Consider the following 27,837-nt stretch of genomic DNA (forward strand, 5'->3'; position numbering starts at 1 on the left):
CATTTACAATCCTCTAGCTAGACATAAAAGTTCTCCAAGTGCCCACCAGATTAGCTAGATACAGAGTACTGATTGGTGCATATACAATCCTCCAGCTGGACATAAAAGTTCTCTGAGTCCCCACCCGACTCAGGAGCCCAGCTGGCTTCACCTAGTAGATCCCGCACTGGGGCTCCAGGCGGAGCTGCCCATCAGTCCCACATCATGTGCCCACACTCCTCAGCCTTTGGGCAGTTGGTGGGACCTGGGTGCTGCGGAGCAGGGGGCGGCACCTGTTGGGGAGGCTCGGGCCACACGGGAGCCCACAGGGTTGGGGGGACTTGGGCGTGGTGGGCTGCAGCTCCTGAGCCCTGCCCCGCGGGGAGTCAGCTGAGGCCCGGTGAGAATTCGAGTGCAGCATGGGTAGGCCAGGAGTGCTGGGGGACCCAGCACACCCTCCACAGCTGCTGGCATAAGTGCTAAGCCCCTCAGTGCCCAGGGCTGGCAGTGCTGGCCATTCACTCCGAGTGCGGGGCCCGTGGAGCCCGCGCCCACCCAGAACTCACGCTGGCCGGCGAGCACTGTGGGCAGCCACGGTTCCTGCCCACACGTCTATCTCCACACCTCCCTGCAAGCAGCGAGAGCTGGCTCTGACCTCAGCCAGCCCAGAGAGGGGCTCCCACAGTGCAGTGGCAGGCTGAAGCACTCCTCAAGTGCGGCCAGAGTGGGCGCCGAGGCTGAGGAGGCACCGAGAGCGAGCGAGGACTGCCAGCACATTGTCACCTCTCAGTGGTACCAGTTAACACTCATACCATCATTGCATGACAGTTTTATTTCAGATCTTTGCCACTGGTCATCAGCCATTTTTATTTTAGTGATATCTCACTGTGTGGCTTCAATGAGCATTTATTTCCCTGATTCCTAATGGGTTATACAACATTTTTCCATATTTATTGGCCATTTGGCTATCTTTTTCAGTCACATGCGTATTTTCTGGATACAAGACCTCTGAGGGTTATGTGTTTCACAGATTCTTTACTCTGTGACTTGCATTGTTACTCATTTGAGTCTTGAGGAACATAAGTTTCTAATTTTAATGTAGTACAAATTATCAGCATTTTCTTTTGTGGATAGCTCTTTTTGTGTCCTGTTTAAAAAATCTTGGCCAGGCACAGTGGTTCCCGCCTGTAATCCCAGTAGTTTGGGAGGCTGAGGCAGGTGGATCACCTGAGGTCAGGAGTTCGAAACCAGCCTGTCCAACACAGTGAAAACCTGTCTCTACTAAAAATGCAAAAATGAGCTGGGTGTGGTGGCAGCACCTGTAATCCCAGCTACTCAGGAGGCTGAGGCAGGAGAATCGCTTGAACCCAGGAGGCAAAGGTTACAGTGAGCCGACATCATGCCATTGCACTCCAACCTGGGCGACAAGAGCGAAACTCTGTCTCAAAACAGAAAAAAAAAAATCTTTGCTTTCCTCCGGGTTGGGAAGATATTCCCCTATGTTATCTTCCAGAAGTTTGTTTTCCTTTCAGATTTACATTTTAGTCTTTCTAGAATTTGTTATATTTTTGCATGGTACTAAAGGTAAAGGTCAAGATTCTTCCCTGGCCCTCTTCCCCAAGGATATGTCGATTGCCTGGCACCATTTATTAAGAAGATGGTTCTTTTCTTTATTGCACTGCAGTGGTACTACTATCATAAATCCAGTATGGGGCTGTATCTGAATGCTCTATTCTTTTTACATTATTGAATATTCTCCGCTAATACTATACTATCTTAATTACTACAGCTTTATAAGTCATATCTGGTTAGGTTTTCAACTTTATTCTTTAAGATTATCTTGGCTATTCTTGGCCCTATTCACTATCAAAACAATTTTAGAGTAAGTCGTTAATTTCCACAAACATCCTGCTGGGATTTCACATGCAATTGCCTTGAATATGTATAATATCTGTATGTATGTGTATAAATAAATGTTTTATTCCTGTAAGAATTTTTAAAGTTTTTAAATAAAAGTTTATTTAATAACAAGTGTTAGTCTGTTTATATCTCACTACTCTGGAAATTTTGAGTTGATGAACACTACAAATTTTGAAAGAGAAAGGAACACATCTATGTTATTTGTTATCTAAAGATGCTAGTGCATGTGTACAATTTTGCAGATAGGACTACTGCCAAGGATGAATCAGTGCTAAGTGCCTCAGAAGGAAGGTAGTAGAAACATGAGCTGAATTTTATATTTGAGATAACGAATAAGCATTACCTTCTTAAAAGTCCATAAATATTTCAATAGATGTATTTTACTACATATTGAATATAATACATTTAAAGAAACTTCAGAATTCTGTGAGTTGGAATGTTACCAATACTGTCAAATTTTGGTTACCATAGTGGATGGGAGGGGTGTTCAAAGGGAGTAAATCATGGTGGAAGACAAGCAGGGTAAGAAGAGGAAAGAGAAAATGATATTAATTGCCTAGTCATTTGTAACCAAAGCAGAGAAATAATAAATAAGGGAATAAGGTGTCATTATATTAATTATAAATCTGTGCTATTATGTGAGGTGACATTTACACAAATTTGTTTTTGAAATTTAAGGTGTTTTCTCTTTAAACTTAGTGTTTCGAATGTCAACATAGTTTTCTTTTTCTTTCTTTTCTTTTTTATGGTGTTATTTTTTATAGTAGGTCATGGGTGGCAAACTTTTTCTATAAGGGTAAGATAGTAAATGTGTTGGTGCAGTCCCTATGGAAAATAGTTATGGAGATTCTGACAAAAATTTACAAATACAAGTACCATATGATCCACCAATCTCACTTCTGGATATTTATCCAAAAGAATTGAAATCAGGATCTCAAAGAGGTATCAGAACTCTCATGTTCATTGCAGCACTGTTCACAATAGCCAAATGTGGAAATGACCTAAATGCCCATCCACAGCTGAATGGGTAAAGAAAATTTATATACATATAATAGAATATTATTCAGCCATAAAGTCCTGCCATACATGACAACATGAATGAACGTTTAGGACACTACGAGTGAAATAAGCCGGCCACAGAAGACAAATATTACATGATTCCACTTATATGAGGCACCTGAAATAGGCAGATTCATAGAATCAAAGAGTGGTGGCTACCAGGGGCTGTGAGGAGGGGGAATGGGGATTTACTAATCAGCTGGCATAAAGTTTTGGTTAAGCAAGATGAGTAAGTTCTAGAGATCTCCTGTGCAACTTTGTGCTGATAGTTAACGATATTATTTTGTACACTTAAAAATCTATTAAGGGTAGATTTCATGTTAAGTGTTTTTTTCCACCAAAAAAAAAAAGTTTTTATTTTATTTTTTTGAAAGAGGTGAGGTAATTGGTCGTATAGATATGGGGATGGAGGAGGGGAGACTGTCGCAGGCAGGAAATAATAGCCATTTCCCGGGTTCTAAGGGCGGAGTCTGTTTGATATATTTGAGGCACATTTTAGGGAGAGGGACTATAAACAAATACAAAAAATATGATGTCAGAATATCCTGTTTATATGTAAAGCAGGCTAAGTGGGTAGAAAGCATGGAAGCTATCTGAGCAGATCTAGAGGAGTGACCAAAGATGCGTTAATACTGAACTGGCATGATATGGGCTGTGTATTCCATGAAGGGTTGGAGCTGTGGGCATCTGGAAGTGACGGCCACTTTGGAAGTGCCACAAACAGTGGAGGCTGGGAATAACAGAGGCCTGGACTGGAGTCATATCTCCGGACCCCACCTGGGCCATTCCCTTTTTTTTTTCTTTCTTGGTTTCTTTTTCTTTTTTTTTTTGAAATAAGGTCTGTCACCCAGGCTGGAGTGATCTGGGTTCACTGCAGCCTCAACATCCCTGACTCAAGTGATCCTTCCACCTTAGCGTCCTGAGTAGCTGGGACTACAGGTGGCGCTACCATGTCCAGCTAACTTTATTTTTATTTTTGTAAAGATGAGTTTAACTATGTTGCCCAGGCTTATCTCAAACTCCTGGGCTCAAGCAGTCCTCCCACCTTGGCTTCCAAAGATGCTGGGATTACAGGCATGAGCCACTGCACACTGGGCTATTCCTGAGAGCTAATCTGTATGACTTGGCTCCCGATTGGCCTTGGGTGAGAGGAAGGGGGCCAAAGGAAAGGAAGAAGAACCAGGTGGTAGCTACTGGTCTTGTTCTGTTCCCAAGATATGTGGTTTTACATAATCTCATGAGAGAAGTAAGGTAACCATCATTTTTATTTTTAAATACACGCCAACCTCTGGGCTAAGTACTTTTGGTATAATTTATTATTTAATTATTGTAGCCTAAAAGGTCTATACTATTATAATTCTCATTTTTCTGAAGAGGAAATAGGCATGGGGAAGTTGAATAAGTGGCCACAGTCATAGTGTTGCCTGTGATGGAGCTGGGAGAGCAGCCTGATCCTGGCTGACTGTTCTTCACTGTGCCACACTGCCTCCCTCTGGTGTTGATACTCATGCTTTTGGAGCGAGCCCACCATAATCTAGATAGGTGTCGGTTAGCCCATTGTGGTCTCAGTCTGTATCAGACATTAGAAGGATTTAATATTTTTCATGAAGTAAAGAACAATAGGCAAATGCATTAGTTAAGATTTTATTTCACTATGGTGGAAGGTAATAAGGAAGAGAACGTACCTGGCTTAGAGTTACCAGTGTACATAGAAAGTTGCCTTGGTTCCAGCTATCTGGATAACTTGTTGAGATGCACACGATGTGAGTTTTACCCAGAAAAGCTTTATCTTTTGATATGAACAGAATTCTGACTGAAGGGGAGAATCACAGGACGATAGGGAAGGGTGAGGAGATGGTCTGTGTCCAGGTTGAGGATAGAGGGGAACCATAGTAGAGGAGGCCCTTGATTGAGGGGTGCAGCTTAAGAGACCTGGGTACTTGGGAGGGTGGTTGTCAGGGCACCAACGACAGGGCCGGGCCCTTAAGCAAGAGTAATTATTTCATATGAGAAGCAATTAGGAGTCACCACAAGGTCTTTGGAGGACAGGGATAGGATCAGAATGATGCTTGGAAGAGATGATTTTTGTTGAGTTGACTAGAGTGGGGCAAAGCCAGGGGTACCATGCCAGTGATCATTATTTAGGCTTCACAGTATCTATGTGATGCCAGTGTATAGTCACCCCACTTTGTGAGTGGAAGAGCTGAAAGTCAGGGTTTGGAAGGACTTACCTGGTGTGTGAGCAGGTTGGTACAGACATGTTGTGAGTGATAGTTTCTCAGACACTTTCCTGTTACTGTATTTCTTATTTAATGTTGCGGGGGGCGCAAAGCATTTCCATTGTGGGTTTTAAGAAAGAGTACCTGTGTGGATGTGTGGGTGTGTTTAATGAAACTGTTGATCTGAACCATTTGGCATATATACCAGTGATTTATCTTATAATGCTAATTTAAGACATTACCTATTCCTATTTACTGGTATTTCTTAAGTTGTTGTACCACATTAATAGTCTAGCTCCACAGTAGCAGAGAGCTTGAATACTACTTTTTTTTTTTTTTTTTGGAGATGGAGTCTCGCTCTGTTGCCCAGGCTGGAGTGTAGTGGCACAATCTCGGCTCACTGCAAGCTCTGCCTCCCGGGTTCAAGCGATTCTCCTGCCTCAGCCTCCTGGGTAGCCGGGACTACAGGCGCATATCGCCACGCCCAGCTAATTTTTGTATTTTAGTAGAGATGGGGTTTCGCTGTTGTTGCCCAGGCTGGTCTGGAACTCCTGAGCTGAGGCAATCCACCCTCCTCAGCCTCCCAAAGTGCTAGGATTACAGGCGTGAGCCACCGTGCCCAGCCAAGAGCTTAAATACCTACTTTTATCTGAGGAAAGTCACAATTAGACTCCCTGAAAATTCAAAGTATGTTCTATACAATACCAGTTTCTTAGGTTAAACTCCAAAATGTTTTCTTGCATTATGCTATTACATGTTTCTCTCTTCCTTTGACTTTTTTTATTTTTCAGTACACTGAACAAGATTTCATGAAATATGTTTTACGTGCGATTTTAAAGTTATCCTTAATACCTGAATGTAACCCAATTTCATCACAAGTGTTGGTGGTAATGATGGTGTGTGCATGTTTATGTTCTGCAGTTTTTAATTAAACTTTTAAGTCAAGGGTTCTCAACTTTTTGCCTAGATAAGTATCAGGGAGTCTGTGAATGGCTATGGTTGTTTGTAATATTTCATCTAAATGAGCATTTTTTTTTTCCTCAGGAAAAATTGTGTAGGTTTTAGCAAATCTCACAGAGGTCAGTGACCTGCCCTTTAAAGATAAAAGCTGCTTTTCATAGAGGGGCAGTTGAACTAGTAGACCTTATTTAACACTTTTCCAGCATTGCTGTTAAAGACGTTGATTGTAGAATAGTTTATGTATGACTTCAAAATGTAATGATAATCAGTTTTTGGGTGCCTTTTGATTTTGGGTATATGAAGAAACAAAATGTATCAGACAACCTATATATAATACAAGAGACAGATTGGAAAATACATTTTTCTGTAACTGAAGTAAATGTAGAGTAACTAACAAATTGTTAAAAATACAAAAAGAGCCGGGCACGGGGGCTCACACCTGTAATCCCAGCACTTTGGGAGGCTGAGGCGGGCGGATCACAAGGTCAAGAGATCGAGACCATCCTGGCCAACATGGTGAAACCCTGTCTCTACTAAAAATACAAAAATTAGCTGGGCATGGTGGCACATGCCTGTAGTCCCAGCTACTCAGGAGGCTGAGGCAGGAGAATCACTTGAACGCAGGAGGTGGAGGTTGCAGTGAGCCGAGATCGCGCCACCGCACTCCAGCCTGGTGACAGAGCAATATTCTGTCTCAAAAATAAATAAACAAAATAAAATACAGAAAGAACTGTTTGGTTGGCTGGCTAGTGAGACCTCTGAAAGGGAATTGGTTCTGATTCTCATGAAGACCAAAATGGAAGAAACTAGTCTACACCCTGTGACACATTGGGAGGCCTGGGCTGGCTCGCCACTGCAGCTCTGCCAGTTAGCATGGAGTCCAAAAGAAACTGGTCCAGTCTTGCCCTTTATTGGAAACTACAGTGACCTTTTGTCCTTTAATCTTCAGTATTGAAATATATTGTAAGTTTAGTTACTATAGGGAAGCGTTTCTTGTTTATGTTAATAAGTGGCATGTGGAAAAGGACTCTCCTAAGAGAGAATCATAAAGCCTAGAACTTTTAATTTATTAAGGCTCTGAGAAGTCCTGCAGAAAAATAAATCTATTTAACTTTGTTTAAATTGTAGTTTAGCAAACTTATTATATTTGCACCAACTTTTCTCTTATGTCTCTCCCACTAAACAAAACCCACAGAACCGGGGCGATTTCTAAGCTAGTTAATTCTTAATTCTAAGCGAGTCCTCAGTTAGTTAATTCTGTGACGTGGATGTAATTGTTTGGAGGGACCCTTTCTGAGTTCAAGTTAGATTGTGTCCAGGAACACCTGCTATGATGAAATTGGTGTGCTTTGGGAAAATGGGTAGGCTAGATGACATTAGGAAATGTGTGGAAACACCCACTCAGTCACTTTGATTCAGGTTGCAGAAAATGATGGGAATTAAAAGTATGGAAATGAGAAGTTTCGAAGTTAAGCACTCAAATTTAATATTAAATATATAAAGCTAGAGGAATGCTGGTATTAGATTGGAAGAAGGCAGACTTTACCCATCATTTTTAAGCTTGCTGGAAAGGAAGGTCATTTGTTACTGTCTTTGTAAAGACACTTCGAAAATGAAATATTTGAAAAGATAGCTGAGGGGGAAGATGGTGAAGAATCAGAAGAAACGTTACTTGGGGAAAGTTCTTCATTAATATTGGTTCTGATTTTGGTGTTTCACAAAAATAATGTGTCGTTTTGATGAAAGAAAAACATTGCCCTGCAGTAGATTTTATTTTATTTTATGAGAGGTGAAGAGGGGGCTGAGTATATTCTCTTCTACATGCTTACATCCCAAATAGAGAATAAGAATTTCGAATAAGAACAGTATGAGTTTTGAAAGTAAATAATCTCTATGTTGATAAGAATTGTGGCATGCCTGGGTACTGAGTATCTTTTCAGAGATCCTAGAGACTGTTCAGAAACTGTTCCAGTTCATTGGGTCAAAAATCCACTATTTACGAAAAGCTAAATATGGATTTGCACGATTGACCATAATGGCTTCAATTTTGAAAGATAGTAGTATCAGAGAGCACTTCCAGTTGGTGGGATAATTTAAGAATCGCCCATGCTCAAATGGCTAAAATATTGTACTTTTTGCTACTTCATCACTCCATTTTAAAAATAGAGAGGGGGAGAAAAGAAGGCAGACCTGTTGAGAAGGTGGAAGAATGTCAGTTGGAGAGTAAATCAAAATAACCATGTGAAGCCACTCCTTAGTTAACTACTGCCTGAAGGTTAACTGTTCCTTAGAAGCCTGTCAGGGAGTGGAGAGACTGGACTGGGGGCTGCTGTCCCTGTGCATGTGTGTACACCTGTGTGTTTGTGTGTGCATGTGTGTGTGTGTATGTGCATGTTCATGTGCATGCATGATGAAGGGTGAAGAGAACTTGTGAGTAGGAAAGAAGGTGTAGAGAACAGAAAGCTAACAGAAAATCCTGAAACTTAGAGTCCTAGGAAAATTTGACTATTTTAAACTAACTATGCTGCTCATTTAAAGATAGGAAAATTATACCATTCTTCTTCTGGTATAAGAGAGAGATAAAAATACAGTTTTTCTAAATTGGAAAATTTGCTGTAATCTTGCTGCTAATGACTGATTTCTTCCAACAGTTGCAAGGCAGTTTTTGCTCTGATAGGTTGATAAAGGAAACAAAATCAAGAACATATTGGAAATTCTCAGAGAAAATTACAGTTTAGGTATATGTTGGGGGTGGATACTTAGACATTTTAATTGAAATAAAACAGTTTTATACTAATATGGGATCACTGTGGGTGTACATTTGTAGTACATCTGCTCTTGAAGCATTTAAGTAGGGTTAAATGTACGTTAATGCTTTTGCAAGAAAATTTTTGATAACATCCGTCTAAGGAAACTATCTTAGGAAATAGGTTTTTGAAAACAATATAGATATTATATTTGCATTTAGAGAGTGAATTAGGACTCTGTAATGCTTTAAGAATTTTAAAACATTAGTTGTATTCTCTAGTGGTAATGAAAGTTAACAATAATTAACACACAGCAGATGATTAAAGCAAGCTTATACATCTGGAGAGTGACCACAGTCTGCTGTATGCCTCTAAACACCATTTTAATTGACCTACTTTTGATATTATGAAAGGCTAATAATGATTTATTCTACCCAGTTGAAAATACTTTTTCTAGCAGATAATTGGAAACATCTCAGTTGGCCCCTCTGTTGATTTAGTTAGTGTGTGTGACAGATGGTTAATATCTTACGCTAAATATCTGCCAGCCTTGAGCCATTTTGTTGTTGTTGTTGACTCACAGTCACTATGATGACTTAAATAGTGTATAAATCTTGAGAATTGATAGATCCGTCAGATTATAGAGGAGGAGGGATTCTTATCAATGAGGCAGACCATGGGTTCTCATTGTAATAGTGTAGAATGTTGGTTAACTGTGGACTCCCTGGCTCTGTCTCAAATCTACTGATTCAGAATTTTTGGGTGTGGGGCTTGGGAATGTGTTTTAAACAAGCTCTCCAAGGGAACGTAGTTCATACTTCAAATGAACAATGGCTGATTATAGTTTATGGCTTTCTTTCATGGATGAGGAAACAGGCCCAGAGGGGAAAAGGTGACTAATTTCATAAGAATCACAACTTTGACTTCTGGCACTAGAAGGATAGGGTTCTTTCCTGAATGCCACATGACCTTAACTCAGGCTAGTTCCATCCCTAAGTACAGAACTGGAAGAGTTTTAAATTAGCCCTAATTTTTACATACACCAATACCACATATGACTTTAGTATAATATTTGGCTCAGCTTGGCTGTGTGTGTGCTTATTTTTTGAAAGATACCTATCACCACTGTACCTACATGTTCAGAATAATAATAAAAAAAAGTTTACAGGGGATTATAGAGAACTCAATTTTAATGTGAAGTACTTATGCTCTACTTACTATATTTTAATGGCAACCATTTTCCCCCTAGAAGTTTCTTGAGCGACTCTGAATTGTAGCCAGAATACTTCTTTCCTCTTCAGACCCTTAGCTGTGATTAATGTAAAAAGGCACTTGTCAAAAGGGTTTGAAATGGCAACCTTGATATTGGAGCATATGGCAGTAGAGATAGGTCTGCATCCACTTACTCCATTATGTTATTTAATGTACGAATTCAACAATTTGTCTTTTGCTCCCTGCTTAAAAGATGATGGCCATAGAAGCTGGTTGTTAACCATATCAGCAGGGTGGAATATTACTTCCCTTAGAGAAAAACCACAACTTTCTTTGAGGATTTAGCATACATTAGAAAAAGCATGAAACTGTTCAGCGATCAAGTGCTGGGCTGTTCAGCAGTCCTCTCTTTGCCTCCAAGAGGGGTTACTTTTATGTTTAACACAAACATCCCTTTTGTGTTTGTTGTATTAATGGAATTTTTAAAATCCATGAGAAAGAGAGAGAGATTATGGTTTAGTGTTTGAAATAATGTAGCTTGATGAATCTTTTTTATTTTAATGGGAAACTCTTTTTCATAGATATGCTGCTTCAAAAAGTGAATCTTTTAGAAATTAAAATGCATTAATTTAGTTATTCTGTATGGAAACAAAAACATGGAAAGTTAAAATTTGCATAAGTGAAGACCTTGATGATTTCAGATTATAGTGTGGTGGAGGTTAAGGAATAAGAGTCCATAGAATTTGTAAAAAACAAATTCAGTCTAACCACTTAATGGCATGTGCAAGTAATTTGCCAATTAAATATCTCTAGTGTCTGAAAGATCTTCAGAGAAAAGAGTGGAGATTCTTAATCTTTCTTAATTTTATACTTTAAGAAACATAATAGAAAATTACTTAGTTTTTGATCACTTTTCATTCAGAATTTTAGTATATGAGCTCAAGAAAGGATGGATTTTGAATATTTGAGGAAAATTATTGCTTTTTGAGAAATTAAAAACTATGATACTTCCAAATCACACTGTGCTCATTGAAAAAATAGTATTTGCAAATATTTGGTGCCCAGATAATAATTTTCATTATAATTAAGACTTTACACTTTGGGGTTTTATGATTTTGATGGTCACCTACTATGTTTAGAACATTGTACTAGTCATGCTTAACTCCAGAAAAACTGTCTAAGATAGATATTCCCATTTTAAAGATTGAGCGAATTGAGTCAGAGTAAGTAATTTGCCCAGGGTTACTCGTTAGTAAAAGGCAGATATCTGACAGTTCTAGGTGTTTTTTTTTCCGAGAAAGCTTTGTTGAGATATAATTTACCCATTTAAAGTATATGATTCAATGGTTTTTAATATATTCACAGATTTGTACAATTATCACCACATTCAATTGTAGAACATTTTCATCACCCCAACAAGAAACCTCGCACCACACCTTAGCAATCACCACTCCCTTCCATCCAGTCCCTCCATCCCCTGGCAATTGTTAATCTACTTTTTGTGTATATGGATTTATCTGTTCTAGACATTTCATATAAATGGAGTCATAAAATGTGGGCTTTCATGATTGGTTTCTTTTACTTAGCATAATGTTTCCAAGGCTCATCCATGATGTAGCACATATGTTATTCCTTTTTATTGATAAATAATATTTCACTGTGTAGATATAGATAGGTCACATTTTGTTTATTAATCAGTTAACAGGCATAAGAGCTGTTCTCAGTGCTTGGCTATTATGAATAACGTTGCTGTGAACATTCATGTACGTGAGTCTGTATGGGCATATGTTTTCATTTCTCTTGAGTATATACCTGAGAGTGGAATTGCTGAGTCATATTATAATTCTATGTTGAACTTTTTGAGGAACTGCCAGACTGTTTTCCAAAGTGGCCACACCATTTTCTTAAATATATTCCCACCAGCAGTGTTTGAGGATTGCAGTTCCTTCACATCCTCACCAACACTTCTTATTATCTCTTTTTGATTATAACCATTGTAGCAGGGTGAAGTGGTTATCTCATCGTGGTTTTGATTTTCATCTCCCTGGTGGCTAATGATGTTTAACATCTTTTCATGTGCCTCTTGGCAATTTTATGCTGTCTCTGGAGAAATGTCTATTCAGATCCTTTGCCCATTTTTAAATAGGATTATTTGTCCTTTTATTGTATTGTGAGAGTTCTGTGTGTATACTAGAGTTCCTTATCAGATATGTGACTTGCAAAGTTTTTCTCCTAGTCTATAGGCTGTTTTTTCTTTTTCTTTTCTTTTTCTGTCTCCTTTTTTTAAACTTTTTTATTTTAAGTTCAGGGGTACATATGCAGGTTCATTATATAGGTAAACTTGTGTCATAGGGGTTTGTTGTACAAATTATTTCATCACTCAGATATTAAGCCTAGTACCCATTGGTTACTTTTCCTGATCCTCTCCCTCCTCCCACCCTTTACCCTCTGGTAGGCCCCAGTGTCTCTTGTTCTCCTCTGTGTCCATATGTTCTCATCATTTAGCTCCCACTTAAAGTGAGAGCAAGCAGTGTTTGGTTTTCTGTTCCTGCATTAGTTTGCTAATGATAACGGCCTCCAGCTCCATCGACGTTCCTGCAAAGGACATGATCTCATTCTTTTTCATGGCTACATAGTACTCCGTGGTGTATATATACCACATTTTTTTTATCCACTCTATCATTGATAGGCATTTAGGTTGATTCCACCTCTTTGCTATTGTGAATAGTGCTGCAATGAATGTACATATGCATGTGTCTTTATAATAGAATGATGTATATCCCTTTGGGTATATACCCAGTAATGAGATTACTGGGTTGAATGGTATTTCTGTTTTTAGGTCTTTGAGGGATTGCCACACTGTATTCCACAGTGGTTAAACTAATTTACACTCCCACCAACAGTACATAAGCGTTCCTTTTTCTCTGCAACCTCACCGGCTTCTGTTATTTTTTGACTTTTTAATAACGATTCTGAGTGGTGTGAGATCGTATCTCGTTGTGTTTTAACACTTTCTTTTTTTCTTTTCTTTTTTTTTTTTTTTTTTTTTTTTTTTGAGACAGTCTCTCTCCCCCAGGCTGGAATGGAATGGCGTGATCTCGGCTCACTGCAACCTCCGCCTCACGGGTTCAAGCAATTCTCCCTGCCTCAGCCTCCTGAGTAGCTGGGATTTACAGGCACGTGCCACCATGCCTGGATAATTTTTGTATTTTTAGTAGAGATGGGGTTTTGCCATGTTGCCCAGGCTGGTATCAAACTCCTGACCTCAGGTGATCCGCCCGTCTCCGCCTCCCAAAGTGCTGGGATTACAGGCATGAGCCACCGTGCATGGCCATTTTAATACTTTCTTAATGGTATCCTTGGAGGAGTATAAAGTTTTAAATTTTGATGAAGTATAATTTATTTTTTTTTCTGTTGCTTGTAGTTTTGGTGTCAACTAAACCATTTCCTAATCCAACATCACAAAAATTGTGTCTATTTTTTTTTCTAAAATTTTCTTGAAAATATGCCTGTATTTTCTTCTAAAACTATTCACGGTTTTAAGTCTTGTAGTTAGGTCTTTGATCCATTATGAGTTAATTTTTGTATACAGGGTGAGATAGGAGCCCAACTTCATTGTTTTGCATATGGATATTGTCCCTGCACCAGTTTTTTCTTATTGACTGTTACCTTTGTTGGAAATCAATTGACTATAAATGTGAGGGTTAATTTTTTACTCTCAATTTCATTCTGTTGTTCTCTGTGTCTATCTTATACCAGTACTACATAGTCTTGATTACTCTAGCTTTGTAGTAAGCTTGAAATCCAAATTTGTGCCAGGTGTGGTGGATCATGCCTATAATCCCAGCACTTTGGGAGGCCAAGGTGGGTGGATCACGAGGTCAGGAGTTCGAGACCAGCCTGACCAACATGGTGAAACCCTGTCTCCACTAAAAATACAAAAATTAGCTGGGTGTATCAAAGCTAATCCCAGGTACTCAGGAGGCTGAGGCAGGAGAATCGCTTGAACCTGGGAGGCAGAGGTTGCAGTGAGCCAAGATCATGCCACTGTACTCCAGCCTGGGCAACAGAGCAAGACTCCATCTGTTCTTCTTTTTCAAGATTGTTTTGGCTCTTTTGAATCACTTGAATTTTCATAATGCATTGTTGGATCAGTTTGCCAATTTTTGCAAACAGGCCAACTAGGATTTTGATAGGGATTACATTGAATCTATAGATCATTTTAGGGAGTATTGCCATTTTAAAATTAACTTTGGAGAGTTTTGCCATCTTAACAATATCAAGTCTTTTAATCCGTGAACATGGGATGTGTTTCTATTTATTTAGATTTTCTTTAGTTTCTTTCAACGCTGTTTTGTAGTGTTTAGAGAATCAGTTTTGCACTTATTTTGTTAACTTTATTTCTAAGTATTTTATTGTTTTTGAGGCTACTGTAAATTGAGTTTTTTAAAAAATTAATTAATTAATTAATTTTTTTTTTGCGACGGAGTCTCGCTCTGTCGCCCAGGCTGGAGTGCAGTGGCACTCCACTCACTGCAAGCTCTGCCTCCCGGGTTCACGCCATTCTCTTGCCTCAGCCTCCCAAGTAGCTGGGATTACAGGTGCCCACCACCATGCCTGGCTAACTTTTGTATTTTTAGTAGAGATGGGGTTTCACCCTGTTGGCCAGGCTGATCTCGAACTCCTGACCTGAAATGATCCGCCTGCCTGGGCCTCCCAAATGCTGGGATTACAGGCGTGGGCCACTGCGCCTGACCGAGTTGTTTTTTAAATTTCATTTTTGGATTGCTTATTTCAAATATATAGCAATACAGTTGATATTTGTATATTGATTTTTCTGTCTTCCAACCTTGCTAGACTTATTTATTAGTTCTAATAATTTTTTAGTGATTTCTTAGGACTTTTCTGTATATAAGATAATGCCATCTGTGACCCAACTTTTAAAGGTCTCAACTCTTTTCACTATAACCATACCCTGTAGCCTGGGAAACTTACTAACTTGGGAGAAATAGGTTGACTTTTTGAGGTTATCTTTAGGAAGGAAACAACTGCCACTTTGTAATTGTCTTCTCATGATATAAACAAATGCAGCAGACTTTTAAGATGGAAACTTTTGTGGAGAAAGCAAAGTTCCACAAATAAAAGGATCCTTGAGCTTATTCGGTGAGGTCTTACTTTAAATAATATCACTATTATTTGGTGATATTATGGGAACTACAGGCCTTCCAAACATAGCTTGTTTGGCACAGACTGAAATAACAACAATTATACTTTACTTCTTTACTTTAAAAAATAAGCATTCTAATTTGGCTTTACTTTTAGGAGGAGTAGCTGAACTAAGAAAAATATGACTTTATATATCCAAAACATATACTAGTGCTACATGCACATTTTAATGATAATTAGTTTTGTTTCTTTGCCTATATGTCCTCAACATGGGGAAAAGAGTTTAAGGCTTGTATTTTAGACCGGAAGAGACCTAATTCTAATTATTTTTACGTTTGAGATAGATCTAGCAGGTGGTTCTTACCTGAAAGTCTTCCACGACTGAGTTATGAGTTATTCTGAACCAAATAAGCAACCAAAAAGGCTAAAACATTTTGGGTTTCTTCTTTCCTCTCCAGGACTGCAAGTTAGGTTTGGAATGGTCAAGGAATGGTAAGGGTTTGGTGAGAGGGCAACTCTAAGTTTGACTCCTGGAGTCTTTCATAGTAAAGCTCATGGAATTGCCCATGTGGGAGCCAGAGTATAGAGTAGAACTGGGCTTGAAAATCACTTTGGATTTTCATTTCTGATTTTTCAGCTATAAAATGAGAGCTGGAACTTGTTCCTCTTACCTCTCAGAGCCTTACAAGACATAGAGGAATCTTAAACAATCAGATGTTAAGTGAGAAAGCTATTTGTGCCTCCTAAAAGGAGAAAAGAATATTAACCTGACGTGGTATTATAATGTCTCCCAGAGTGAGGGAGAAATGCAAGGAACCCATAGTGATTATTGAGTTTATAGATGTTTCTATTCATGAGCCTGCAGGAAAACGTAGAGACCAAACATTTCAGAAAATGAATGCCCCAGGATGATTCATTAGAGCAGAGTGAAATACTCAGAAACTTATGAGTCTATAAAATATTTTTGGAGAAAATGTGCGAGTTTTCCAGAGGAACAAGGTTTAATATTTTGTTTTAAAAGATTTTATTAGTCGTGAGATGAATAGAAATATTGGTAGGTTTCCTTTAATCTTTTGCGTATCATTTGGCTTCTCCAATTAGAATGGCTTGGCAATCTTATGATATTTGAGTACATAATCCTGCTAGGTAGGTCAAGAGAGTAAAAAGTAAATTTTGTAGAAATTATGCCAAGTGGTAAACAACTTCAGGCCTTTTTTCCCCTGCAGAGTCCCATGGCCAACTGTTCTTTCCATAGCAAACTTTTCTTCACCATAAACATAGCATCATGCCCCGGGGGCTTTAAAATAATGTTTGCTACTGGCAGGTGATGCCAATGTCTGTGGCTACCTGGAACAGGATCTATCATGTCTCAGTGATCCCAGGTGGCTTTGGTCCAAAGCACTGTAACTGGACCTTTGATTCATTTCAAAAGAAATGAACCTTTCTTCATGCCATTGATCTCCATTGAAAAGCTCCCTCAAAGGTCCCTCTTAGTAAATCCTTGACACCTTTCAGGGCCCAGATCATGGTTTATCTGCTCCAATAAGCTTTTCTCTCTTACTTCTCTCCTTAAATCTCCATTTCCTTACCATGAGGCCACCCTGTGGTTTAGTGCTGATACAGTGTACTGTTTGAATCTGCTGTTGAATTATTTCTCATGTATTAGACTTGGGTATAGCCTCATACCTTTTACTACCCTTTCTCTTCCCACAGGACCTAGTACAGTGCTCCCAAGCTGTGCTACTTAGAAGGTTGCTAGCTAGCTAGCTAAGCCCTGACATTCCTACAATAGCCAGTATATTGGAACAGCCACAAAGCTAATAATGGGCCTACATCCTCAGGGTCATGTGGTTGATACACTGACCAACTCCGGGAGGCGCCAGTCACATGGACCATGAAGTGAATGCCATCCACTGGAGTTGTGCAGCATGGGAGCCCTGAATGACCTAGGTCTACACATGATCTGTGTTTACACATTCCTGCATTACACTGCTTGGTCTGGAGAATCTTCTCTACCTCCTTCCTTTTAAATTTTTATCCATTTCAATGAGAAGTTAAAAATTAGGAGTGAATCTAACCCTTCCATACTCCCAGATAATGCTTTCAGAATGAGGTCCTGGACCCTTGCATCAGGAAAACTTGGAGTGCTGGCTAAAATGCAGTTTTTTCAGCCCCTCAACATGTTTAAATCAGTTTAGGACCGGGCCTGGGGATTTTGATAAACGATATTGACTGATGATTTGTATGCAGTGCACTGAAGTGGTGAGAAATGACTGTTGAATAGTTTCTCAGCAAGGGAAACTGTAGTGCCCCAAAGGGTTAATACCGCTGTCCTTAACCTGTTGCATTATCTATTGTAAACCTTTTCTGGCTCATTTAAATTCAGCAACTACTTAGTGAGCAGTTGCTCTCTGCCTACCACTGTGCCAGCCATAGTGGTAGAATCAGATGTGAAGAATGGGGTCTTTGCTGTGAAGGGGCTAATAATCAATTAGGAAATAAAAGATGTTCAATAAATATGCACAAACACATTAATATGTGCATACATATGCATACTATATAATGATTTATATTACATCATATAGAGATCTTTTATATACATCTAGTATAGTATACGCTAGAAGATTTATACAGAGATCTTTTTTCAGACAAATCATTATTGGTAGTACAGGCCTATAGGATTGTCAGATTTTAGATCTGAAAGATATCTTAGGGATAATGTATAGCTCTATCCTGAAGAGGAGATTTCAGTACATCAGCCAGGCATTTCATAGAGACACACACACAATCTATGGTGTAGTCCAAAAAACTATAGCGTTTAGAGTTTCGGATTCAAATGTGAGCTCTAGTAAGAAGTAAATGGTAGTTACTTTAATTATAGATAAATAAGATTGTTGTTTATGGTGACACACATTTTACATGCATTCACTAATTTTAGAAAAACTTAAACCTACTTTCATGTATATTTATAATTTTAGACTATATAAATATAAAAATGGATAATAAGTGCCTTAGCTTTATATACCAACTATTTAGTAAATACCTTCTGTTATTTTCTGTGGGAAAACACAGATTGAAGGAGAGACCAAGAAGGGGAAAAATCTTATTTTTGACAATTATTCTATGATTATTACGTTAAAACTTTATTTCACTGGAATGCTTGGCAGAAAGGAATCTTTAAGTTAACTGAGGATAAACCAGAAAACCATTTTTTCTGGCATATTATTTCTCTAAAATTTTATTCTAGTATAAAATTTTATTTACAGTGTGAATTTTTTTCTTTTGGTCACATCTTTATCATTTGAGCATTATTTTCATTAGATAATTTATTCATCTAGATTAGAAGGTTATGGGAGCCTTTATTAAAACTTTATTGGGCCTGCTTCCTGCAGAGATACAGACACTTACACCTGGAAAGGAGTCACAGATTATCTTGGTTAATATGTTTTGCACTGAAGAAAGTCATGTTTTAAGATATTAAGGGACTTACAGCCATTAGAACAATACCTGGCACATGGTGAGTGCCCAAGAAATTTTAGCTGCTGTTAGTAGAATTTGAATCCAAATCATTTGAATTTCAGTTTGGTGATTTCTTCTCAGAAATCTTCTTCTACTTAATTCCTTTTATTGACCCCTGGTCAGACTCACTGAGAATCTTTTTTGTTTGTTTGTTTTTCCTTTAAATCCTAATTCTGGATTCACTTCATTTTCCTTATATCTTATCTCTCTTTTCCCTAAGAGTAAAGAAGACAGAATAAATTCAGTACTTGTACTTTAAAACTTTTATTGTCCTCATCAGGGCCAGTCTGAGGATTTCTGCCACCTTTTATAAAATTTATGCCCAGCATAATCCTGGATTTTTACTGCCTTCTCTGTGCAAATACACACCTAACCTTATGTTAATGGTGGCACTACTGTTTCTTCATGACAAGGCTTTAAAAATTTCTGGAAACTTTAAAAACATGGAATAAAAACTGTGGGTATAATGGGGGTGGGAGCAGGAAATTTGGGGGGAAACCATAGACACATATGCCAAAGGTTTTGGCACTTTTCAGAGGACTAAATAACTTTCTTCTTTTTTTGTTTTAAATAGAAGCAAAAGATAAAAAAGGTATCAAGCACAGTTTGCTCATAGAAATGAGCAGGTTTGGTAGATGTATTTAAAGATGTGAAAGCCAGGAAAAATTATTAATATGCTAATAATTTGTATTTCCTCCATTCTCCAAACACATACTTTTATCAAGAGGAGGAGGCTAAAAATAAAAGTAGAAGCTTTAGAAAAGTAAGGTTTTTCATGTTTTTTTCTTGTTTGTTTGTTTTTTCTCTGTCAGTCCTCTTACAGTTTTTCTGTAGAGGCTAAAAAGAGATCCTAAGCCAGGACCAGCACATTCAGTGGCCCATCTTAAATGGGATTATTTGAACAATTTGAGAACTCTTGGGTCAAGCCAAAAGAGCGCAGTAGAAAATCAAAGACTTGGGCTGCTGCTGGCTTTTCTCCTCATTTTCTTTGTCTTCACATGCAGCTCGATAAAGTGTTGGACTTTTTCGAGCACAGAAACAGCCTTAGGGGTGTTAAATATGTGTGTCAAATTTCTTCCTAATGGATTTCTAAATCTTCCAAAAACTTATTTAAATAACTTGCTAAAGGCTATACGTAACGCTTGTATCTTGTGTGTGTGTGTGTGTGTATGTACGTGCTTCCTGCCACTAAGATTGAATTCTGTCCTCTGTACCTAGAAAATAATCATTATTTATTGAAACAAAAACAAATGAGATGATAATAGTTTTAGCTTTCTACTTGGGTTTCCTACAGCCTTTAGGTTGTGAGTGTGTGTGACTTCTTGATTTTTCCCCCCCTTTATTTTATTTGGTGGGATTCTTGACCTTGATTTTTTAACTGATTCCTTGAGGATTCTTTTATTTCTGCCATAGTTTGTAATCTGTGTGTCTGTTTAAAATTGAATTACTTTTTTTAATAAGAAAAAGCGATATCCATTCAATAACAGATTTTATCAGAAAGAACTTCATTTACTTTGTTTTAATCAACCTGTCTTTTCTCTTTTCAGAGGATGTTAAGCAAGTTTTTGGACAGACCACAATTCATCAACATATTCCATTTAACTGGGATTCAGAATTTGTGCAACTACATTTTGGAAAAGAAAGAAAAAGACACCTGACATATGCGGAATTTACTCAGTTTTTATTGGTGGGTCTAGCTCTTAAAAAGTTAAAAGGGTGTGGGCGGGCGCAGTGGCTCACGCCTGTAATCCCAGCACTTTGGGAGACCGAGGTGGGTGGATGACGAGGTCAGGAGATCGAGACCATCCTGGCCAACATGGTGAAACCCCGTCTCTACTAAAAATACAAAAAATTAGCTGGGCATGGTGGCAGGCGCCTGTGGTCCCAGCTACTTGGGAGGCTGAGGCAGGAGAATGGCGTGAACTTGGGAGGTGGAGCTTGCAGTGAGCTGAGATCGCGCCACTGCAGTCCGGCCTGGGCGAAAGAGCGAGACTCCGTCTCAAAAAAAAAAAAAAAAAAAAAAAAAAAAATTAAAAGGGTAAATAAGTAAACCTGGAATCAAATTGTGTGTAAAAGTCCTGATTGGAGTCTTGAACTGTGATTTACTTACTACATACTTTCTAGCCTGGCAAAAGTGTCCCATTGAGAAGTATTTCTTTATTAATATGTTGAAATCATAGAATTAAATGGGATTTCCACAGATTTATGTAGAACTCCTCCATGTTTAGAAGGAATACACATTGAGGCCCCGGGAAATCAAGTGATTTCCTCAAGGTCACTTAGGTCAGGAGGGGCAAAATTACAACTTAAAATTTTGGCTTGTGACTCGCTGTGTTACTACTTACCAATATTTTGTTTTCCCCTGGAAATGGACAGATTTGTCTTCAGCTTCAGAATCATTTCATCTGACACCTTTTATAGATAAGACACTAGTCTCAAACTTGGCTGCATATTGGAATCACCTGGAAGCTTTAAAAACTAATGTTGCCTCAGTCCCACCTCTAGAGATTAGATTTAATGGGGGCGGGGGGAAGCCTGGGTATTTGGGGGCTATTTAAAGCTTCTTGGGTGGCCCTAATGGAGAACCAGTGTGCTAAGGGCACTTGCGCACTTTCTTCTGTGGGTTAACCGTTGTAGCAGTTGTCTACATTTCTGGGGTGCACTTTCCCTAACCCAGTCCCTGCTGCCCTTCTCTCGTGACCCCCTTCCCCCACCCATATGATCATATCATTGGGCCACTGATGATGTAAAGAGAAGAGTATTCACAGAATATGATTATAACTTAGTTTTCCTTCAGCAGCATTATTTAAAAATACTTTAAATACAACATTATCATGTAGTCACTAGAGGTCAATATCTATAGGCTATATAGATGTTTATGCATTTGCTTTGTTTCTAACAGTTACATTTTATTTATACTTTATTAAATATGTTTAAAAAGACTCATGTAAGGGGACTCATTTGGTATGTTTACATTTTGGGTCTTGAGGAAAATTTTCAATTCTTTGTTACTAGAAATGTCCTTAGTGGGCATCCTGGTGCCCCTGGCTTTTTCGTGTGCTCCACACCTTGCCAGAGCCCTCTGGGGAGTGGTTGGAATCCTGTTCTGGGTAGAGGTGGAGGGTGCACGGGTTGTGGTGCTCACTTGGTAAAGATTTTGTGGTGTCCATTCTTAGCAACTAGCATTTGTGATAGGTTAACTTCAATAGGTACTTCTCTTTTTTAATTTTCATGGTATTATTATGATTCATGTAATTTGTCGTGCTGTCTAGTTTGCTTTTATTTTCCAGGCCTTTGGAAACATAAAACAAGATGCCCTAAACCTGCCTTTGTATTTTTTAAAAACAAAGCGTTAATGTCTGTGAATCCCTGTTTTCAGTTCTCTGTAAACATAAACCTACTTAGGTAACTCAGATGGAGAATGTAATGTGAGTTGCTGGATTTTTGCTGCTGTTTCCACAGGACATTGTTGTGCTGTAGGAGGCGGTATTCATTTTGATGAGGAATAATTACAATAATGTTATTGAGACAAATGCCTCAAATTGACTTTATGGAACACAGCCTAATTAACTTTTAGTTTTAATGGGATGTTAGCAGTAGTAAGGATGATCGTGTTTCCTCCTCTAAGCAAGTGTCAATTATACTGAATTGAGTAGATTTTCAACTGCTCACAGCAGCCTCTAGGCCTTCCTCCAGATATGGGGAAGGATTAAATAACTCGGGGACTATGGTTATGTTCCCGAACAATTTGTAAGGCATTCACTTAAATTTGACTTCATTCTATAATGGTAAATGGAAACATCCCACAGTGTCCTGTGTGGGATGATTTTGTCTCTGTAGCCAGAATAGAAGTACTGAACTTTTACTAGATTACAATGGTTATAGTGGTTAGTGATCTCAGTCAGGGCCTTGCTTTTGTGTCCTACTCCAGATCCGGACTTATAGGAATTAATGGATGGACCATGATAGGCTTTACCTGAATGCCAGTTTTAATGTCTACCATTGGGTTCCTTCCTTCCTTCCATTTCATGTTTTGTTTGCTTCATTTGAACTCTTTTCTGAATGCAGGTAGAGCTTCAGACCTCTACTTCAGATGCTTTGTTTGCTTCCTTTGGGCTCTTTCTGGATACAGGTAACTTCTTAAAGATACTAGTGAATTTAATCTGCTGTGTTTCAGGCTCTCGCTTTGTCAGGCAGGTATCCGCCTTTCTGCTCTAGGGCAGGACTCAGAAATAGGCACCAGCTCCCTGGCTGATGCCAAAGCTGTGAAGGCAGATGCTTGGTTGCTTGAAATGTGAATAAGCTGCCACCGTGCATGCTGCTACTTGTCACATGATGAGGAAGGGGAGCAGCCGTAGGGACAGCCAAAAAGTGCTTGTGATTTCAGGGAACTTGTATGGCATGTAGAGACAGCACTCCTCTATTCCACTGAGGGTCCCTAGAAGATAGCTCAGGTTGGTTCCGGCCATCACATTACCTGTGCTTATGTATGTGTATACATGTGTCTGATTGGTGGGGCAGTGCAGTTCTCTGCAGTTCCTTTTTTTTTTTTTTGTCATTTAATAAATGTTTTACTATATCTAAGCAAGTGTGAGCTTCTTAGAAACCACCATGTGGCTGTGAGGATCTTACTTGGGTCATGTGTTTATCTGTGTAGAGTCTGGACAGGTCCCCACCCACTAAGGTGTTGGCAGTCCTGGGCATTGCTTACATGGTGAGTTGCTATGTCCTTTTCTGTGCTTTGGTTGTAAAAGTCATAAAGTGGTGAATCAATTTGATATTATTTGAGCTAAACTTGACTGATTTGTACTTTGCAAGTGGTAAATCTGTTCAATATTATTTGAGCTAAACTTGACTGATTTGAGCTTTGCATCTAGTAACATTGAAGCAAGTGGCAGGGATACAAAGCCTCCTTCCTGTAGTCTTCTTCCTCATTGGAATAGAAAGATTTCAGCAGGGAGTGGGGTCACATTTCTCTTATCCCATTATTTATACTGTTACATCTGTTGTTGCTATTTTTTAATGCCCAGTTAACTTCATCTCCATATAACTTCATGAATGATGGTATGTGTGAATGTGAATACAGTTTTATATGTGGGTAGGTATGTGTATTTTAAAATATTCTGTAAACCTCTCCACATATGTCTACTCCCAGCTCCTAGAGCAAAGCTCTAATTTTATAGCCGCTAGTTTTAAAATAGATTTTAATATTCTTTGCATTTTAGAAAATAATTTGGAGAAATTTTTCTATTCTAACCTGATGGAACTGTAGTTGATAAATAGTATTAATGGGCTGGGCGTGGTGGCTCACGCCTGTAATCCCAGCACTTTGGGAGGCCGAGGTGGGTGGATCACGAGGTCAGGAGTTCGAGACCATCCTGGCCAACATGGTGAAACCCCGTCTCTACCAAAAATACAAAAAAATTAGCTGGGCATAGTGGCGTGCACCTGTAATCCCAGCTACTCGGGAGGCTGAGGCAGGAGAATCGCTGAACCCAGGAGGCAGAGGTTGCAGTGAGCCGAGATCAGGCCACTGCATTCCAGCCTGAGCAACAGAGCAAGACCCCGTCTCAAAAAAATAAATAAATAAATAGTATTAACCTAAAACTCAGTATTTTTGTGTGTCGTGATGATTACTCATGTCAGGCAAACCATCCAATTCAGCAAATATTTGCAGAGCACGTCGGGTTTGTCAATAGGATTTGTGCAAAGGTTTGAAAGGTGCAGAGACTATAATCTTGAGACACTCATAATATGAAAATCTAGGACTTGTATCTGGGTATATCCACCTGACAGTGTAAAAGGAGCAACTACAAGTAAGTATAAAATGTTTGCCCTATGAGTTTGTTGTTTTGTAGCAAAAACCCTTAAAGGTTTGTGGCATAAACCCTAATGGCAGGTATTCAGATCCTTTGCCAACTTCTTTTTTCCTTTTTCTTTTCTTTTCTTGTTTTTGTTTTGAGACAGGGTCTCACTTTGTTAACCAGGCTAGAGTGCAGTGGTGCATTAGCGCTCGCTACAACTTTGAAAGCCAGGGCTCAAGTGATCCACCCGCCTTGGCCTCTCAAAGTGCTGGGATTACAGGCATGAGCCACCGTGCCCAGCCTGCTTTGCCAATTTTTTTATTGGGTGAATGTCGTAGGCACTTGGGGGCACAGAATGAAAGGTTTCTAAAACTTTTCTGCCAAATTATTGTGTAGTCAGTACTGAGTCACTTTCAAAAAAGTTACAATAACTAATATCTATATAATGTTTATAATTTACAAAGTGCTTTTAAATATTATTTCTGATAATAGCATCCTCCCAATAACCTAAAAGGTGATTATCATCATCACATATTGTATGCAAAAGAATAAACCTACTCTATGGTAAAATTTTGCATTTACCAGTAATTTTCCAGGGAAATGGCCCATAGCTTTCATTATGTTTCCAAAGAAGTATCCCAAAAGGGTGGTAAAGAGCAGCTGTTCTAGAGCTTAGCTTCTGCAGTCAGATGACAGGTGTGTGACAAATTCAAAAATACGATGCCGTTCCCACTCTATTGCACTTTCTCCAGGTCTAAGGCTATAGATAGCTATTTTCTGTTCCTAGAAGTTACCATGCATCTGAATGGCAGTGCCCAGTCATGCGTTGCTAAACATCTAGCATTCCTGACCCCTACCCATTAATTGCCAGATACGATCATCAACAAGTTCTTAGGGGTGCATTGTACTGTCATTTCCAGGTTTTTTTGTTTGATACTGTTTTATAATCTTGGGTATCTATTTTACATGTAATTACTTTAATTTGAAAACAGTCTACACATAGGAGTTTCCACTGGTTCCAATCTCAGGATAGAAAAGTCTAGGATTACTACAAAATTCAATATTTCTGTTAACTAGAACAACATTGTTATTAGCTACCTCTCATATAGCATTTTCTAGCTAAGAAAGTTCTTGTATTAATATTTGTCCTTACAGTCACCTTAGGTTGTTGGTGTTGTTTCCCTATGAAAGCTGAGTGAACAGAAGCCTAAAGAAGTTTTCTGGATTTGTTCAAGATTAGACAGGTGGATATGAAGTTGAAATTAATTTTTCTAAATCTCTGGCAGTTTTTTTCCCCCAAATTTTAGTGTAAAAATTATCTGAGGTGTGTATTTAGAAATGCAGAGTCCCAGGCCTCTCCACCCACCTCCCCTCCCAAGACTCAAATTTAGTAGTTCTGAATAGGGCCTAAGAAGCTGCCTTTCCAATGAGCATCCTAAATTGCGATGCTCTGGATGGTTCAGGAACCACATTTTGGCAAACTTTGGTCTGGACTAGGCAACCCTGAATGTGTAAAGGTAAATGGCTCTTTATCCTAAGACTAATGGGAAGTCTGTCGAGGCAAACCTCATAAGATCTGTGCTTCAGAAGGATCACTCTACTATTGTGTGTAAATCTAATGGAGAGGGATGTGACCAAGGAGAGGGAGATCAGTTGGTTACTTTTTAAGCCAAGAGTCAAACAACTGTGGTCTCAGTTGGATGGTAACAGTGATGGGCCAGAGTAAATGGAGTCAAGAGAACTTACAGGGATAGGCCAGACAAAGCTTCATGATTTAATGGGATGGGGACAGTCATAGATTTGCAGAACTCAAGGTTGACTCCTGGGTTTTAGCCTTGGGCTAGTGGGAGGATGGTGGTGTTTCATTGAAATAGGGAGCACAAGAAGAGGAGGTTTTAAGGAGGGGCTACAGAGTAGTGCTTTATATGTAAGAGCTGTTCATGTGTGTTGGTGTATTGGCTCTGCCGCCTCTTTTCAATTCTTTGGTGTTGAGATGATCTACTGTAGGAGCCCTACCTACGGCCCCTGTATAGTTGGGTTTTTTGAAGGAATTTTGTTCTGCACTTTATGTAGCCAGGAAATTTCTTTTGTTTCCAGGGGTCATCCACCTATTGCTCTAAAAGCATCATCCAGAAATTTGCAATGCTCTGAATTGGTGGAGAGGCCTGATTTTGAGGTTGTGGATTCCACTGGCTAGCCAAGAGACAGGATAGCTGACCTGAGAGGGAATGAGGCTAAAAATCCTATCTAATGGCTTCTCATCAAATAGAGTTTAAGAATGAGGTAACCTGACCCAACAGAGAGCTCTAATCACAAGGGCCTGGGTATTTTATCATAGTTTTACTCTGGTCCTCATTTTGTCAGAAGAGGATGATGAAACCCAAAGACATGAATTGTAGTAAATAGAGCTAGGAATAGAACTTGGGGATCAAAGCTGTGTCTGGCATCCCAGACTGGTCATTCATATTAGTAAGGGTCCTTGTCCTCAGATCACGAGTCCCGTGATAACCTGGTTGGTTGCCAGAGCATACCCATGCTAGTAATGCAACTGAACAATTTTGGTTCTTTTTAAGAAAGCAGATTGACCATTATTTTGGCTTCTTGGTCAGCACAGTGTAGAGGTCAGCCCACTTCTTTTCTGTGTAACATGAACATTTTGGTTATTTAGATCCTGAGCCCTAGAGAGTAGAACTCTAGAAGTCTGCTGCTCCCAGGTGTTGGTAGTTGCCAATGTCCCTCTACAAGCCAGAGATTCACTGCTGCTGGTCAACTGTGGTCTTGGCTTTATACTCACCATCAGTTACGGTTTGCGACTCTATTTGTCACAGCATCCTGGTGTAAGGCAACAATTTCAACACAAGAGGCTATAGGTGTTAAAAACAAAATTGCTACTACCCCCGCCCAACCACCACCAAACAAAACATACCTTCAACCATGGCAACCCCAAATTTTCTAGCTTTAGAATTAATAAGCGATTTCATGTGTTCATAAAAAATAATCCCTTGTAGTAGAATTGGCTGAAGCCGTAATTCTTTACAGATGAGTAGACAATTAACAAGGTCCTTGCTTAGGTTTAGTTTTGAGTAATCTGAGCCATTTGCCTCTCCCTTTTGTCCCCCAACTTGTCTTGTCTGTATTAGCGAAAGTATCTAGACCATGAATTTTTTTTTTTTTTTTTCTTGAGACATAGTCTCACTTTGTCACCCAGGCTGGAGTGCAATGGCATGCTCTTGGCTCACTGCAACCTCCACC

General features: G+C 39.1%; 1 protein-coding gene across 2 annotated transcripts in view; it reads left to right on the forward strand.

Annotated features, from left to right (window-relative positions):
• SLC25A13 (solute carrier family 25 member 13) overlaps positions 1-27,837 on the forward strand; it is a 206,446-nt gene that overhangs the window by 97,161 nt on the left and 81,448 nt on the right. For both annotated transcript variants that reach the window (XM_024249984.3, XM_024249983.3), the window contains exon 5: positions 20,329-20,468. In XM_024249984.3, the coding sequence (XP_024105752.1) occupies positions 20,329-20,468 (140 nt within the window). The remainder of the gene's footprint in view (positions 1-20,328; positions 20,469-27,837) is intronic.

This window comes from Pongo abelii, chromosome 6 (assembly GCF_028885655.2).
Source record: "Pongo abelii isolate AG06213 chromosome 6, NHGRI_mPonAbe1-v2.0_pri, whole genome shotgun sequence".
Lineage (NCBI taxonomy): Eukaryota > Metazoa > Chordata > Mammalia > Primates > Hominidae > Pongo > Pongo abelii.